This window comes from Malaclemys terrapin, chromosome 10 (assembly GCF_027887155.1).
Source record: "Malaclemys terrapin pileata isolate rMalTer1 chromosome 10, rMalTer1.hap1, whole genome shotgun sequence".
Lineage (NCBI taxonomy): Eukaryota > Metazoa > Chordata > Testudines > Emydidae > Malaclemys > Malaclemys terrapin.
In genome coordinates, this window is record NC_071514.1 from 23,270,868 (window position 1) to 23,284,104 (window position 13,237).

A 13,237-nucleotide genomic window follows, 5' to 3' on the forward strand; every position below is an offset into this window, starting at 1 on the left:
TGAGGAGAGGATTAAGGTAGGTTCTTTAGGAAGTGAAACCAATAGTCAGCGGGAATCAGCAGTGAATCAGTTAACAGCTAGTGGCATGACACCTAGCTGACTGTGGCTTGTTGGCACTTATTGCTAGTTCAGGACCTGAGGTATAGCTGGTCCATGGTTGCCCATCTCAAAACCTCAAGTCATATTACAATATAACCCAAAAAGAGAAGATGGAAGGATGGGCACACAAGGGCAGTGTTTTGCAGTTGTGTGACTCCATCTCAGCCAGCATGTACAGGAGGCCTAAAGTTATTGATGGTTGTGAGTCCAGAATACTCTTATTCCATCTCTGACTTTTATTACAACCTTATTGCTTTTACAGTTAACATCTTCACTGCTGTAAGACATGAGGGGAATTCTTAATAGAATGTAAATGGAATATTGAGATGTATAATTCAGATTATGCTGAGACAGAAGCAAGCACTTTCTTCTTTCCCTTAGGAACCAAGTACATTACTCATTATGCAGCAGTTAACCGTTTAGAAATTACTAGGGTTACCTGCTTTTAGCAAAGGTCTGTGCAGAAACAGCATATGGAGTAATTACCTTTAGACAGCATATCATTCTTCTGAAATTTTATTGCATTTAAGATGTAAAGTATATAATCATGGCAGGATGCAATATAATACTCAACTATATCATAACTATGGAACGTAAAGCTACAGTACATGTATGTCCTACTTTTCTGGCTCATGTAGCCACTCTGTAGAAACTTTGTGCTGAAATAAGAAATGGGGGAAACAAGAAAAACTGTGACCGAATAGCAACTGTTGAATTGTTTTAGGTTTTGAACTATGCAAGCAAAAGATCAAAACTCACTGAGCACTAGCAAGTATACTGCACAGTAACCAGGAGCTAGAGTTCTAGAAAGGAGTATGCAGTTATAGCAGTAGCACACAGAGATGACCAAATGGATGTCTATGTGGTCATTTGCAGTTACCACAAAGGTTACAAGTAATATAAATAATATTATTAGCAGCAAATAATGCACACCTTCACAATTCTAAAAATCTGGCCCCGATTGACATATAGGGTTATGAGCATTCAAATGATTAAAAATTGCTGCTATTGTAACATATGTTGCTGCGTTGGTAAAATAATAGTATTACATAATTATTCACAAGAAAACTATTACTGCTCTGCAGTGGCCGCTTATCCCTCAGAAATAATTAATTCCTCCTTCATGTGCTCTAATGCCCTAGGTTTTATATGTATAAAATTTGTACGTCAAAAACAGACATTTTTAAAAAAACGTAATTTTAAAAAGTCATTGGAACCATAAATATAGTAGTGACCAGAGTAAATTTTAGAAATTGTCCAACTATACCTTTTACTTACATTATAAATGAATGATAATAGTTCTTTCAGAACTGTGTCAGGTTATATAAATAGTACATATTTTAAACAGTCAATAATTACATATTTACAGAGGATTGTAGTTATTGATTATTGATTGTAGTTATTAATTGTAGTTATTGAAAATAATTTAAAAAGTCACCAGCAATGCACATTATTTAATTGATCAGCAGTCATTATGAAGTACTTAGTAAATAAAAGCAATAAAGGACACTGTCAGAAGTATTTTGTCATGAATAATTATAGTTGCTTAGAATGTCAGTTTGGAAGCATGAAAATAAAATAGCATTCCCGTTCTGATTTACTACCTTTTCATCTGACAAGTGCTGACTTCTTTCCTGTTTCAAATTAACCATACAATTAGGAATTAATTTTTTTTGCCAGTTCTGCAACTGCAGAATTCAAAATGCTGTTTTTGCTACTCTGTATCCTACTTAAATGCAACTGCAGATTTTTCAAAAACAAAAACCAACCAACCAACCACATTCCCAGCTATGGCCTAATAGATTTAAAAACTCAGAAGTTGCCTGTAGTCTAGACATCCTCCACTCAACTGTAATAGTTTTAAAAGTAAGTCAAATTTCAGTCTGCACAGGTTTGACACTATCCTTTACAGATTACAAAGGCAAAAACAAAGCACTGTAATTTTTGTTTTTAGATACAATAATTAAAGATGGAGAGTCATATTTTTAGTCTTCACTTTAAATTTCCTTGCTTTGGAAATTAAATCACACACTTAATTAGTGGTCAGTTTGATATTTTTAGGAGGAGGATTGCCTCAGGTGATCCACTAGTAATTTCTTCATATTTCAGTCTAAATTGTGCAAACAGAATGCAAACAGTGAAAACGACAAGAGGTCTCTGACTTCTGCTACCATTTCTTACTCCCCTTCGTGGTTGGCTTCCTCCCCGCATGTGCTACTCTCCTAGATTCATGAAACCCCAAACATTATTGGGTTAGATCCTGGACTGTGTTAGCCTATAGTTCAACCCTTTGAAGTAAGGTTGTCAATATGGTACAAACACACACATGCACCAGAGGCATGAAACTGGTTAAAATTATTCTCATTCTCTATGAATGATTAAGCCTGAGCTAATTCCTTCCTGTTCTATTTCAAAATGCATTTCCATTTCTACCTCAGCGAGTGACTCAGTCAAGGCAGATTATAAAACTCCCAGAGCAAATCTGTGTTCTTTAAGTCATTATAAGAACAGCAATCAATTGGAACAGAGTGCAGTTGGTATCCCCAGGGGTATTAAGCCACAAGACTTTGCTTTGAAATGCCACACAGCACTGCAAACCAGGCAGAATTACCTTATGGGAGAATACATCAAAATCACATGTGCCACACTTGTGCTAGGGCAGTTATAGCGCCATCTGTGCTTTTGGGGAGTCAAGAAGTGCTTGAGCAAGGAGGAAAGAAGGAATAAAAAAAGTTTATTTTAAAAAAATACTGGAAAAAGAAAAAAGTGGCATCATTTGCATCAGAGTTAGTGATTTTTCCGTAATTTCACATATTTTAACCGTGAGCCTATGAGAAATCACATTAGCTTGAAAAACACTTACTACTTCAATATCTTCACTCTATACCACATGGATACTAAGTATCCACTGAGTCATCAAGTGCTCTAGCATGGAGTTCCACTTTCTTAAGGCATACAGGTCATGTACACATGTTTTCTGCAGAGTTATTTCTCTTAAGGAATTCCCCTGATATTTGTTTTTTCCCCTTGTTTCATTGTAGTTCCTTTACTGACCAATACTTCAGCTATAATTTGAAACTACAGGACAATTTTGCCAGCAAAAGAAGTACTGTAGTACAGCTAAATGGGAACACAGAGAGGATGATCTTTTAGAACTGTTTCTGCTAGATCATGAGATCTTGTTTTTCAAGTTGTCCTCACATCTGGCTGTAGAACAGTTATCCTGCAGCAATAGGGAAATTCCATGTTTGTCTCACAATATATTGTCAGCACTCTTGCCTCTGGGCCAAAAGAACATGGGGTTGAAGTCCAGCCTAGTTAGCTAGTGGGGCACTGGTTCAAGGAAGGGGATTATCCTCAACATTATAACAAGATCTCAATATTGCAAAGTGTATTTTTTTCTATTATATTTTAGCATCACAAGAGCCAGTATTTAATGCAGGTACAGATAGATGTTTTTCACTCTGTCTTCCCAATAAGAGTTATATCCCATAAAACTGTACTTTTGCACTGTACACCAAAACTTTTCCCAGTAAAGCAAAATGGAATAGAATATAACAATATATTACACTTGAAGGGCATCATTTAAAGATTCTATGGAAAAAAATATGGGTGTTAAACCTTCTGTGGATTTTACATATTTCCCCCCACTCCCACACACACTTCCTCCGCATTCATTTGGCTAGTGGTCTGAAAAATCAGTGTTATATAGCTACTTTGCTGTACTGAATTTGTCACATCCTCTTTCTTCCCCACCTCCTCCTGAACAGTGCACAAAAAGACATCTCAATTTAGAGCCCTTTCTGGGAAAGAGAGAGAGGACATGATATTATGGCAATCCTTATAAATTTTATCTTCAATTCAATGTTTGAATGCCTTAAAAAATCAATTGCATTTCTATTCACTGAGTGTTTGTAGTAGCTACCAATAGTAGCAGCAGAAGTAAGCATATAGGATAAGATAGTGCATCCGCTCTCTTACCTCCATGATAGGGTTGGAAGCCAGTACTTTCTCTTCAACATTAGCTTCACTGGCAGAACCACTTACAGTGGCAAAGTATCTCATGGCATACTTAGCAGAGACAGTTTTTCCTGCTCCAGATTCCCCACTTACAATGATTGACTGATTCCGTTCATCTCTGAAACACAAAAACATGTTCATTACCAGCTGTTTGCTAAAGTAGACCTATTTTTCATGTATCCAACTTGGCATCAACCCTTTCACCATATATGGTAACACTACATATAATGTGCATGCATATGGTTAAAAGAAGGCTGTTGATGATCTAGCTTCTTGTTGGGCTAACTGGGCCCTAGTGCTTGGCCAGGATGGGAATTCAGAATCAACACGGCCATTTCAGTCTGCTCTGACATTAGATTTCCTCCAAAGCACTTGACCCTGTAAATTAACTTGAGCTTCATCCTGTTTATCTCAATAACACATTGTAGTGCCTTCTATCCAGATTCCCGAAGTGCTTGACAAAGCTGGGTAATTATTACTGCCGCCATTTTACATATGGGGAAATGAGTAGCATATTCAGAAACAAAAGGACTGTCTCCTAACTCCTGTTCTTATGTAACCATAAGACAATTCTTCCTGTAACCCTATTCCCTGCATTTGTTCTAGACATTAGTGTTTTGAACGGTCTTGCTTGATTATTTAACAGCAGCTCTAGAGCTAAAAGCGTCCCTTTGTTGTAAGGCAATTTCTTCTTATTTTTTTAAAAATCTCCATTTGTTACCATTTTTTTCCCTTCCAAAGAGAGCCTTGCCCATAGCCTCTGGTTTGAGAAGCTCTATGTCTAACAAACATGTAGCTTTGCCTGTGAAAACCACTGTTTAAAAAGATCCAAACCTTTTAAAAGTGTTGTAACAATAAAAAGTATACATCACTTCTACAGAGCTTTAGATTTCCAAAGTAATGGACAAACTATAGCTAATAAGGTTTCAGACAGACATCCCTGTAAGTTAGGTAAGCATTATCTCTAATTTACAAATGGGAAAACTGAGAAAGAAAGGATAAATGACTTGCCCAAGAATGTATTGAGAATCATTCACAGAGCTGGGATTAGAGTTCAGCAGTTTGTTCCTAAGTCCCCAAACTCAGTCCCCCAGACCATGTACAATAACTCTAAACAAAAGACCAGGCACGCATGTGTTCAGATGAAATATTTACAGCCTCCAGCTGCCTGCCAAAATCACCAGTGAATGCTTGCTGAGATGGTATGAAAGAATATATATTTCATCTATCAGTCTAATAAAAAACCAATCAAAAGGATTCTTGTTTAAGCAGTCTGACAATATGCAAGAGATCTCAGGTTATACTTGTGAAGCTTTAAGGGGGGGAAAAAAAGTCAGCGACCATAACAACCATGGTGAATACCATACTAAATTAATAGACCATGTTATTTCTCTCCACCTTTTATCTGTCTCCAAAAATATTCCCAAAACTCTTGATAAGAACACAGCTCTAGTGTGTTTCATGCAGCACCGAGTTGTATACTAAAAGGACTATTTTCTTCACACCTTTGAAAGAGACAAGGCCTGAATACAGTTAGTGGTAGAGCAGGTTGGTCACATCCTGGCAAAATGAAGCCAAAACTAAAGCAACAATCATTTAAATAAATAAGAAAAGGTTAACAAGGTAAAAACAAACCTATTTTGTTGTATGTTCTTAGCCTCTGATGTGTTAAGTATGAATGAATTCTCATATTAAGCTGACAGGCTCAGAGAGAAAAGTCTGAGAGAAAAGTCACAAAGTGCAACTACTCACCTTAACATCTGATAACAGGTAGTACAAGCCTATTGCTTGAAATTTTGCACCTGTCCAAATCCAATGAAAAAGAGCCTCTCTCCTGGCTAGAGTTGCCCATCCTCAAAAATCCTCCGTCAGTGCAATTTCCCCAAGGAAGATGCCAGGGAAATGTGGTTTGACTAGTTATTCCTACCTGCTTTGCAGCCACCAACCTGTTAGGATGCTTCCATTCTAAAGAACAAAAAAATCTAGTGCACCCACTCCAGTCTGAATGAATAAGGGAGGCAGGGTTATGGGACTTCCTGTGGCAAAAAAAATCAAGGGTTTGCATAGGAGGAGGGAGAAAGACACTTACTCTTTTCCTCAATCCCTCATCAGAAACAGAGGCGTCCTCAGTGGCTGTATACATAGGAGGAAGAGACTGTACCTCTGCTTATCAGGGGATGGTATGAGATGAACTGATTACTGGGGATGAAAAAGGAAAAGTAGAAAGAAGACTGTAGTAGTTCTTGAAGAACTTGCAAGTGGCCCAACCCAAAATACATCCCTTTCCTTTTGGTTTAATTGGTGTAACAAACAATGGGCTGGGTTCTCTCTCACATAGACAACGCCTACATTCTGTCAAAAATGGGTCAAAATGCAGAATAGCTTGTAGCCGTTTATTCCTCCGGTACTCCACAGCATGGAAAGAACAACGTCTCATTGTTCTTAGAACATGAAACTTATGGAGCAACCTCAACAGCCGGAGAACTCGGGAGATGTGCAATGAGATAACAAGCCTTTCGTTTCTCTGTCACCAGCTTTGATCCAGAAAAGGCCTATAGTGATCAAGAGTCATTATCATCCGCAGGTTGTTGAGTGACATACAAGAAATCTCAATCTGGTTCCTAAAGGACAGGAGCTCCCATCAAAAACCACCACTAGCTGTATCTATACCATGCCCATCATGCACCTTAATTAGCAGCCCGAATGACAGTCTCAGAGAGGCCAAAGACTGAATAGCTATCAAGACTCAGTTGCCTTGTTACCCTTTGATGAAAGAGCTGAGGCAGGGCAGGATTCAGGAAGATTGGCAGGACATGTCAGGGAAGCTCATATTGCTACTGCCTGTGCCGGACAAGTTCTCTGTATAAACAGAGGACTTCAGTTCCAACTGCCAACCTAGCACCTTTCTTCAGGACTAAGTTCACTTACCACCCTAGGAAAGACATGTTGAAAATATTACATATAAATCTTTTACAAACTTTAACACTCAGGATTTGGATTAGTCCACATGTCCACACTCAGGATTTGTCCAAATGTCAAGCCTTGGCACCAGATCTATCTACATTATACACACACACACAAATTTGCAAAGCTATAATCCCAGATAATATGGATTTATAACAGAAGTCCTAACAGAACACTGACTCTAGTTCCAGGAATGGAACACCATAATAAAAATGTGTCATTCTGTTCCTTATGTTTCCCAGGACGAGCACAAACTGCCATGAGAAGCCTGTTTGAGCTCAATCTGCTTCTCTTACTACAAGGCGTGTATACCTGTAGATTAATTACATACTGGAAAGTGCTGAAATATAGCATTTAATATGAAGATATCATTTAAAGAGCACCTTACAAATGATTATTTAATTATGATATCATGGTCTTTTCTGGACGTTAATGAAACAACAGCGGCACAGGATCTAAAATGTTATTGGAAATCTGGAATAACAATGTTAACATCTGAGAGATCCAAAGAAGTCTCAGTTATGCTCCACTATTAGCTTTGAAGAGGAACAGTTTCCTTAGTGCCGCAGCATTCGGACAATAGAGAAGTTTTACTTTTAAGAAAAAATACAATAGGTGCCATTAAATCTGTTTCAGAGTAACAGCCGTGTTAGTCTGTATCCGCAAAAAGAAGAACAGGAGTACTTGTGGCACCTTAGAGACTAACAAATTTATTAGAGCATAAGCTTTCGTGGACTACAGCCCACTTCTTCGGATGCATATAGAATGGAACATATAAATCTGTGTCCACCTACCCAGGATTATTATTATTATTACATTTTAAATTGTCTCCTGGATTTCAACTCTAAACTGATGCACAAATCAGCTCTTAGTGTTCTACCTCTTTTTTCTTCCTCCCACCCTCGCAGTTTTATCCTCAGGACAGAGATTTGTTACATCATCCAGAATAGATCAAAATATAGATCAAACGGTTTTAAAGTCCTTGACAGGCACCATTTATAAAAACTATTTCAGCCAAGCATTAAAATGTTTACAGAAAAATAATATGCCTCTTTATCTCTCCACAATTAGCAACTCACATTACTTTAAAAAGAGGAGGAAGATGGGAAGGATAAGCGTGGCCAAATCAGACTTAGTTCAAAATAAGTCATTAATTTCATTAATTTTTCATCATCAGTAATCCGGGTAAAAGGATGGACAAGCAGACTTTGTGCTTGGACTGGTAAATTTTAATGACAATTTTACAAAGCTTCTAATTAAACAGCACAAATCTCTATTTATTGTATGCCACCGGATGGTCAGACATTGTGAACAGAACTGAATAGAATTCAGAATATCTCCACAACAATGATGACAAGCAACATTTATGAGGAATCTTATTATCAGAGTGCCAAATGGAGAAGTAGATCAGCACTTTCCCTTCATCCCTGGAAATTTGAGCTCACAACTTATTTCCCAATAGACATTTATCAGCTTTATACAACCACTGCACAATCTGATGCTAAAGATCCTTTCTACTTACCTGATGCCCAACAGCAAAACAGGAGTGCTACAGTATGGATTAACATGTAATATATGGAGAAAATGTTTTTTTAATATACAAATGAAATTGTCATCTCTTTCCCAGTGCAAAGTGGCTTGTAGGAAACAATCCTACTTTGGCTGGGAGATGGAGTGGATAGTCTAATGCAGCGGTCGGCAACGTTCAGCACCCGGCTCACCAAGGTAAGCACCCTAGCGGGCTGGGCCAGTTTATTTACCTGCTGACGCGGCAGGTTCGGCCGATCGTGGCCCCCAGTCGCCGCAGTTCGCCATCCCGGGCCAATGGGGGCGGTGGGAAGCCATGGCCAGCACATCCCTCGGCCCGCGCCGCTTCCCGCCGCCCCCATTGGACCGGACAGCGAACCGCAGCGAGTGGGGGCCGCGATCGGCCGAACCTGCCACGTCAGCAGGTAAATAAACTGGCCCGGCCCGCTAGGGTGCTTACCCTGGCGAGCCACGTGCCGAACATTGCCAACCCCTGGTCTAATGGCTTTATTCCCTTAAATAAGATTATTAGTAGTAGTGACTACTACACCTGGGTTTCTAAAATTCACTAAAATCTAAGGGTAAGATTTTCAAATGCACTCAGCATTGCAGTAATTCTGCTTCCTTTTAAGTCAATGCTAAAGCAGCAGCTACCTATAGCCTAATTGGCTTGGACAAAGAAATACATCACAGTATGGAGCTCTGTTCAACAGAGTATTTCACTTCAGTGGGAGAGTCAGATTGTGCTATTTTGCATTTTAAGGATATAATTTTAGAAAGTACTATAGCCTGGGAAAAGAAAGGAGTAGAGGATTACTGACAGCAACCTCCATGCTCAGACATACATATATATAATATACCCCCTTCCAGTCACAGTTGCCAGAACTGCTATCAGACATTTTAAAAACAAACAAACAAACAAACAGAAACACAAGCTTTTAACAAATTCACATTCTAGGTTTGCTGTGAGGTATTTTGAGGTTTGCTGGTGAGTATGTTTTATGCTTTTTATTTTACTGATTCAAAATATCTAGAGCAGATATTCAAAAACAAAACCTTAGAGCCCACAGATCCCGAATGCCCAATGTTTGTATTAATGCCCAATGCAAAGACAAACCAGACTAGGAATAAAAATATTTAGAGTTTATTTCATAGTTTATGACCCTTTCAGAAAAGGCTGTGAACAATTAACGTGTCTTGGCCAGAATCATGGAAATTGTGCATGCAAATGACCACTTGGACCATTTGCATGCACAACTGCAATAGTATGCACATTTCGTGTGCACCCTTCTCTACAAATATTAACTATTTAATCCTCACTACCATCCTGGAAGGTAGGTGTTAACAATCCTATTTTACAAATGTAAAAACTAAGATCACACAGCAAACCACACGCAACGATGAAATTATAGCTGCAGAGTTCTTGACTTCCAACCCCATTTTTATTCCTGTAGACCACAAAATCTCCTGGCTCTGGCTCCCAAACTGAATGAATTTTCAGGTTAAGTAGTAGATGCTTTATAGTATTGAAACCAACATTTCCAAAACAAACAGTTTGAATGTTTTAGGATAGTCAAGATGTATAGAATGAAATGGCACGAAAGTGGCCCAATGAATATATACTTCCTGTCTGCTACACACATACCAAAAGAAAGTCCCCCTTGGGTCCAAATTTTTGAACTAGCTGCACTCAAATACTAAATAGCTACTTATCAGTGGTTATTTCAGTAGGACCTAGAGAAGCACAGAGCTGTCTATTTTATCCATTTCAACAAAGCACAGATTTTATCCACGTGATCAACAAAACACAGTTTGTTTTTTCCATGGCTGATGGCTAGGCTACATCACTTCCATCCTGTCTTTAAGGTTCATGGCCGTAAAACAAACAACAAAATAAATGAAATAGTTATTACGTTCTTGAAAAAATATGTAGGTAAAATAGAATTTGAGATTTTGGTATCGCTTATAAACCTAGGGCTTGAATACTTGAAAGACCTCCTCTCTCCTCATGCCATACTGCAACAACTGAGATCAACAGAGGTGCTCCAGGGGAAGCTGCCTCAGGATGAAAGGAGAGAGGATAGCTAGTAGGGCACATTGAATGAGATCAGCTTAGGAACTTGCTTCCCCTTTGATCCAAAACAGCCTGAGTCTTTTGATCTGGAGGGCTCTTTTTTTAAATGGAGGCTTTTGGAGAAGGATCTTTTGGTTTTTATTAATTTTATATTTTTAAATTATGGAGGCTTTTGAAGCTGTTTGAAGAGTAATACTTAAGGGATTATTTTCTTCTCCCATTTCCTGTGCTGAAAGGTTTAATGAGCCTTCAGGGGGGAGGGATAGCTCAGTGGTTTGAGCATTGGCCTGCTAAACCCAGGGTTGTGAGGTCAATCCTTGAGGGGGCCACTTAGGGATCTGGGGCAAAATCAGTACTTGGTCCTGCTAGTGAAGGCAGGGGGCTGGACTCGATGACCTTTCAAGGTCCCTTCCAGTTCTAGGAGATGGGATAGCTCCATTATTTTTTTTCTTTTCCTGCCATATTTTGAGGGGGTCACCACTGGCTTCTTGTTTTCATATTTTATGGTGTTTACGTCACTGGTAAGGGGCATCTACAGGATAGAACAGGCTTTTAGTTCTTAAACAAACTGAGAGTAAATAGTTGTTGGAGGGTCTGAATCTGCAGTCCTTGAACACTCCAAACTCCCAATGCCTTCAGGACAAGATCAGGCCCATAAGTATCTTTTAGTTAATCAATTACAGTGTCGCCTCTTCCTCATACTTCAGATTCTCTCCTGCAAGTCTGTGGTAGAGAAATGCTTACTAACCTGAAACTGCTTTGGACATTCAAACAGTGAGTTTTAATTTATCAAAGAACTCTTGAAAGCTAGCCTGATGCAAGCTCACAAGGGAGACAGCCTGTGACTCAGAGGAACCTTTGGGATAGATTCTCCTTTAAACACATACAAATAATTCCCATTAACATCAGTGAGAGTCATGCCTATGATGGGCAGAACAGGAACCTGTTTGCTTCCTCAGTGATGTGTCAGCCTACAGCTGAATTATAGCAGCAGGTAAACCAACCCAAGAAAATAACTTATGCCAGCACATTTTGATAATTTTTTTAAAATGATGAAAAGTCAAATTAAAGTCAGTTTTGGAACTATCACACACTTGAAGTCTTGCTTTATAGTATACTGTTAGTCACAGGTCCAATTAAATCCATATGATTTAATACACAGAAACATTTACACCATTTAAATCAGACACATTTGCTCACCTCTTACATTGTTAAAACACAGGCACAGATTTCAAAACTGTGCATGCACAAATACATGCATATAATATGTGCAACTGCCCGATGTGTGGCTATGACCAATCTGATGTCTGCCCTTAAAAAAAATCTAGCAATGTCCGGTTTTGCATGATTGTCCTGCCCAAGCCGCTCTACTGGTTAGTCACTGCTACAGCAGCTACAGTAAAATGCGGTCTATATGTCCGGGGATGGAGCAGAAATCCTCCTGTGACATCTCGAGGAAGCTCTCCTGGAGGTAATTGGAAATCCGCTGCATTAGGTTCTTGGGGAGAGCGGCCTTATTGGGTCCTCCGTAGTAGGACACGTTGCCACGCCACGAGACTATCAAGTACTCTGGAATCATTGCTCTGCACAGCATGGCGGCATACGGCCCTGGTCTTTGCAGGCTTTCCCGGAGCATTCTCTCTTTCTCGCTGTCAGAGATCCTCATGAGGGTGATGTCGCTCATGATGACCTGCTTTGAATGAGGTAGGGGAATGTTAGTGTTGGGACTGCTTTGCCGTTCCTTTACAGAACTGTAACCGCTGGTTTGCAGCCACGCGGTGGAGGCGGGAGAGGGGCAGCCGAAAGGGATCGTTCCCGGGGACAGCCGCGAGGGTGTGGGACAGGAGCAGACTTCCTGCTTGCCGAATTGCTGGCAGCAGGGACCGACATTGATTTCAATGTGAAATGAGGCCATTGCTAATATTAAAGTTTTAAGCTGCCACAAGTCTACGGCTTACCATGTCTGCCTGCAACAGAAACTCCGTTCTCCTGAGAGGCTTCTCAAATGTGCTGTAGAAGACCCCAGGCACTGAATGCGAAGGCCGAGAATTCGACCTTGTGCTGAGTGCGCATGTGATAGGTGCTGTGCATGGTCTTGTTAACAGAGAAAGACTATGTTCTTTGTTCACAACTACATTTATCTTTCTGAGGAATTCACTCCCTTTTTCCCATTCCCACAGCCCCATCTGCGACTGTCTCACAACCTAGCCTGTCATCACACTCCCAGAGGCTAGCGCGGATTAGGCATAAGAAGAAGAGGACACGGGAGGACATGTTCTCGGAGCTTATAGCCTGCTCCAGAGCCCAGGCAGCACAGCAGACCCAGTGGCGGGAGAACTTGACCCGAATGCACCAAGCCAACATGGATCGGGAGGAGAGGTGGCGTCAGGAAGACCAGCAGGCGACTCAAACCCTGCTTGGACTAATGAGGGAGCAAACGGACACGCTCCGGCGCCTTGTGGATGTTCTGCAGGAACGGAGGCAGGAGGACAGAGCCCCGCTGCAGTCCATCTCTAACCGCCCTCCCCCGCCACCAAGTCCCATACTCCCCTC

General features: G+C 40.1%; 1 protein-coding gene across 5 annotated transcripts in view; it reads right to left on the minus strand.

The window, feature by feature from the left end:
* MYO5A (myosin VA) overlaps nt 1-13,237 on the minus strand; it is a 193,597-nt gene that overhangs the window by 83,170 nt on the left and 97,190 nt on the right. For all 5 annotated transcript variants that reach the window (XM_054042993.1, XM_054042989.1, XM_054042992.1 and 2 more), the window contains exon 5: nt 4,081-4,237. In XM_054042993.1, coding sequence (XP_053898968.1) covers nt 4,081-4,237 — 157 coding nt within the window. The remainder of the gene's footprint in view (nt 1-4,080; nt 4,238-13,237) is intronic.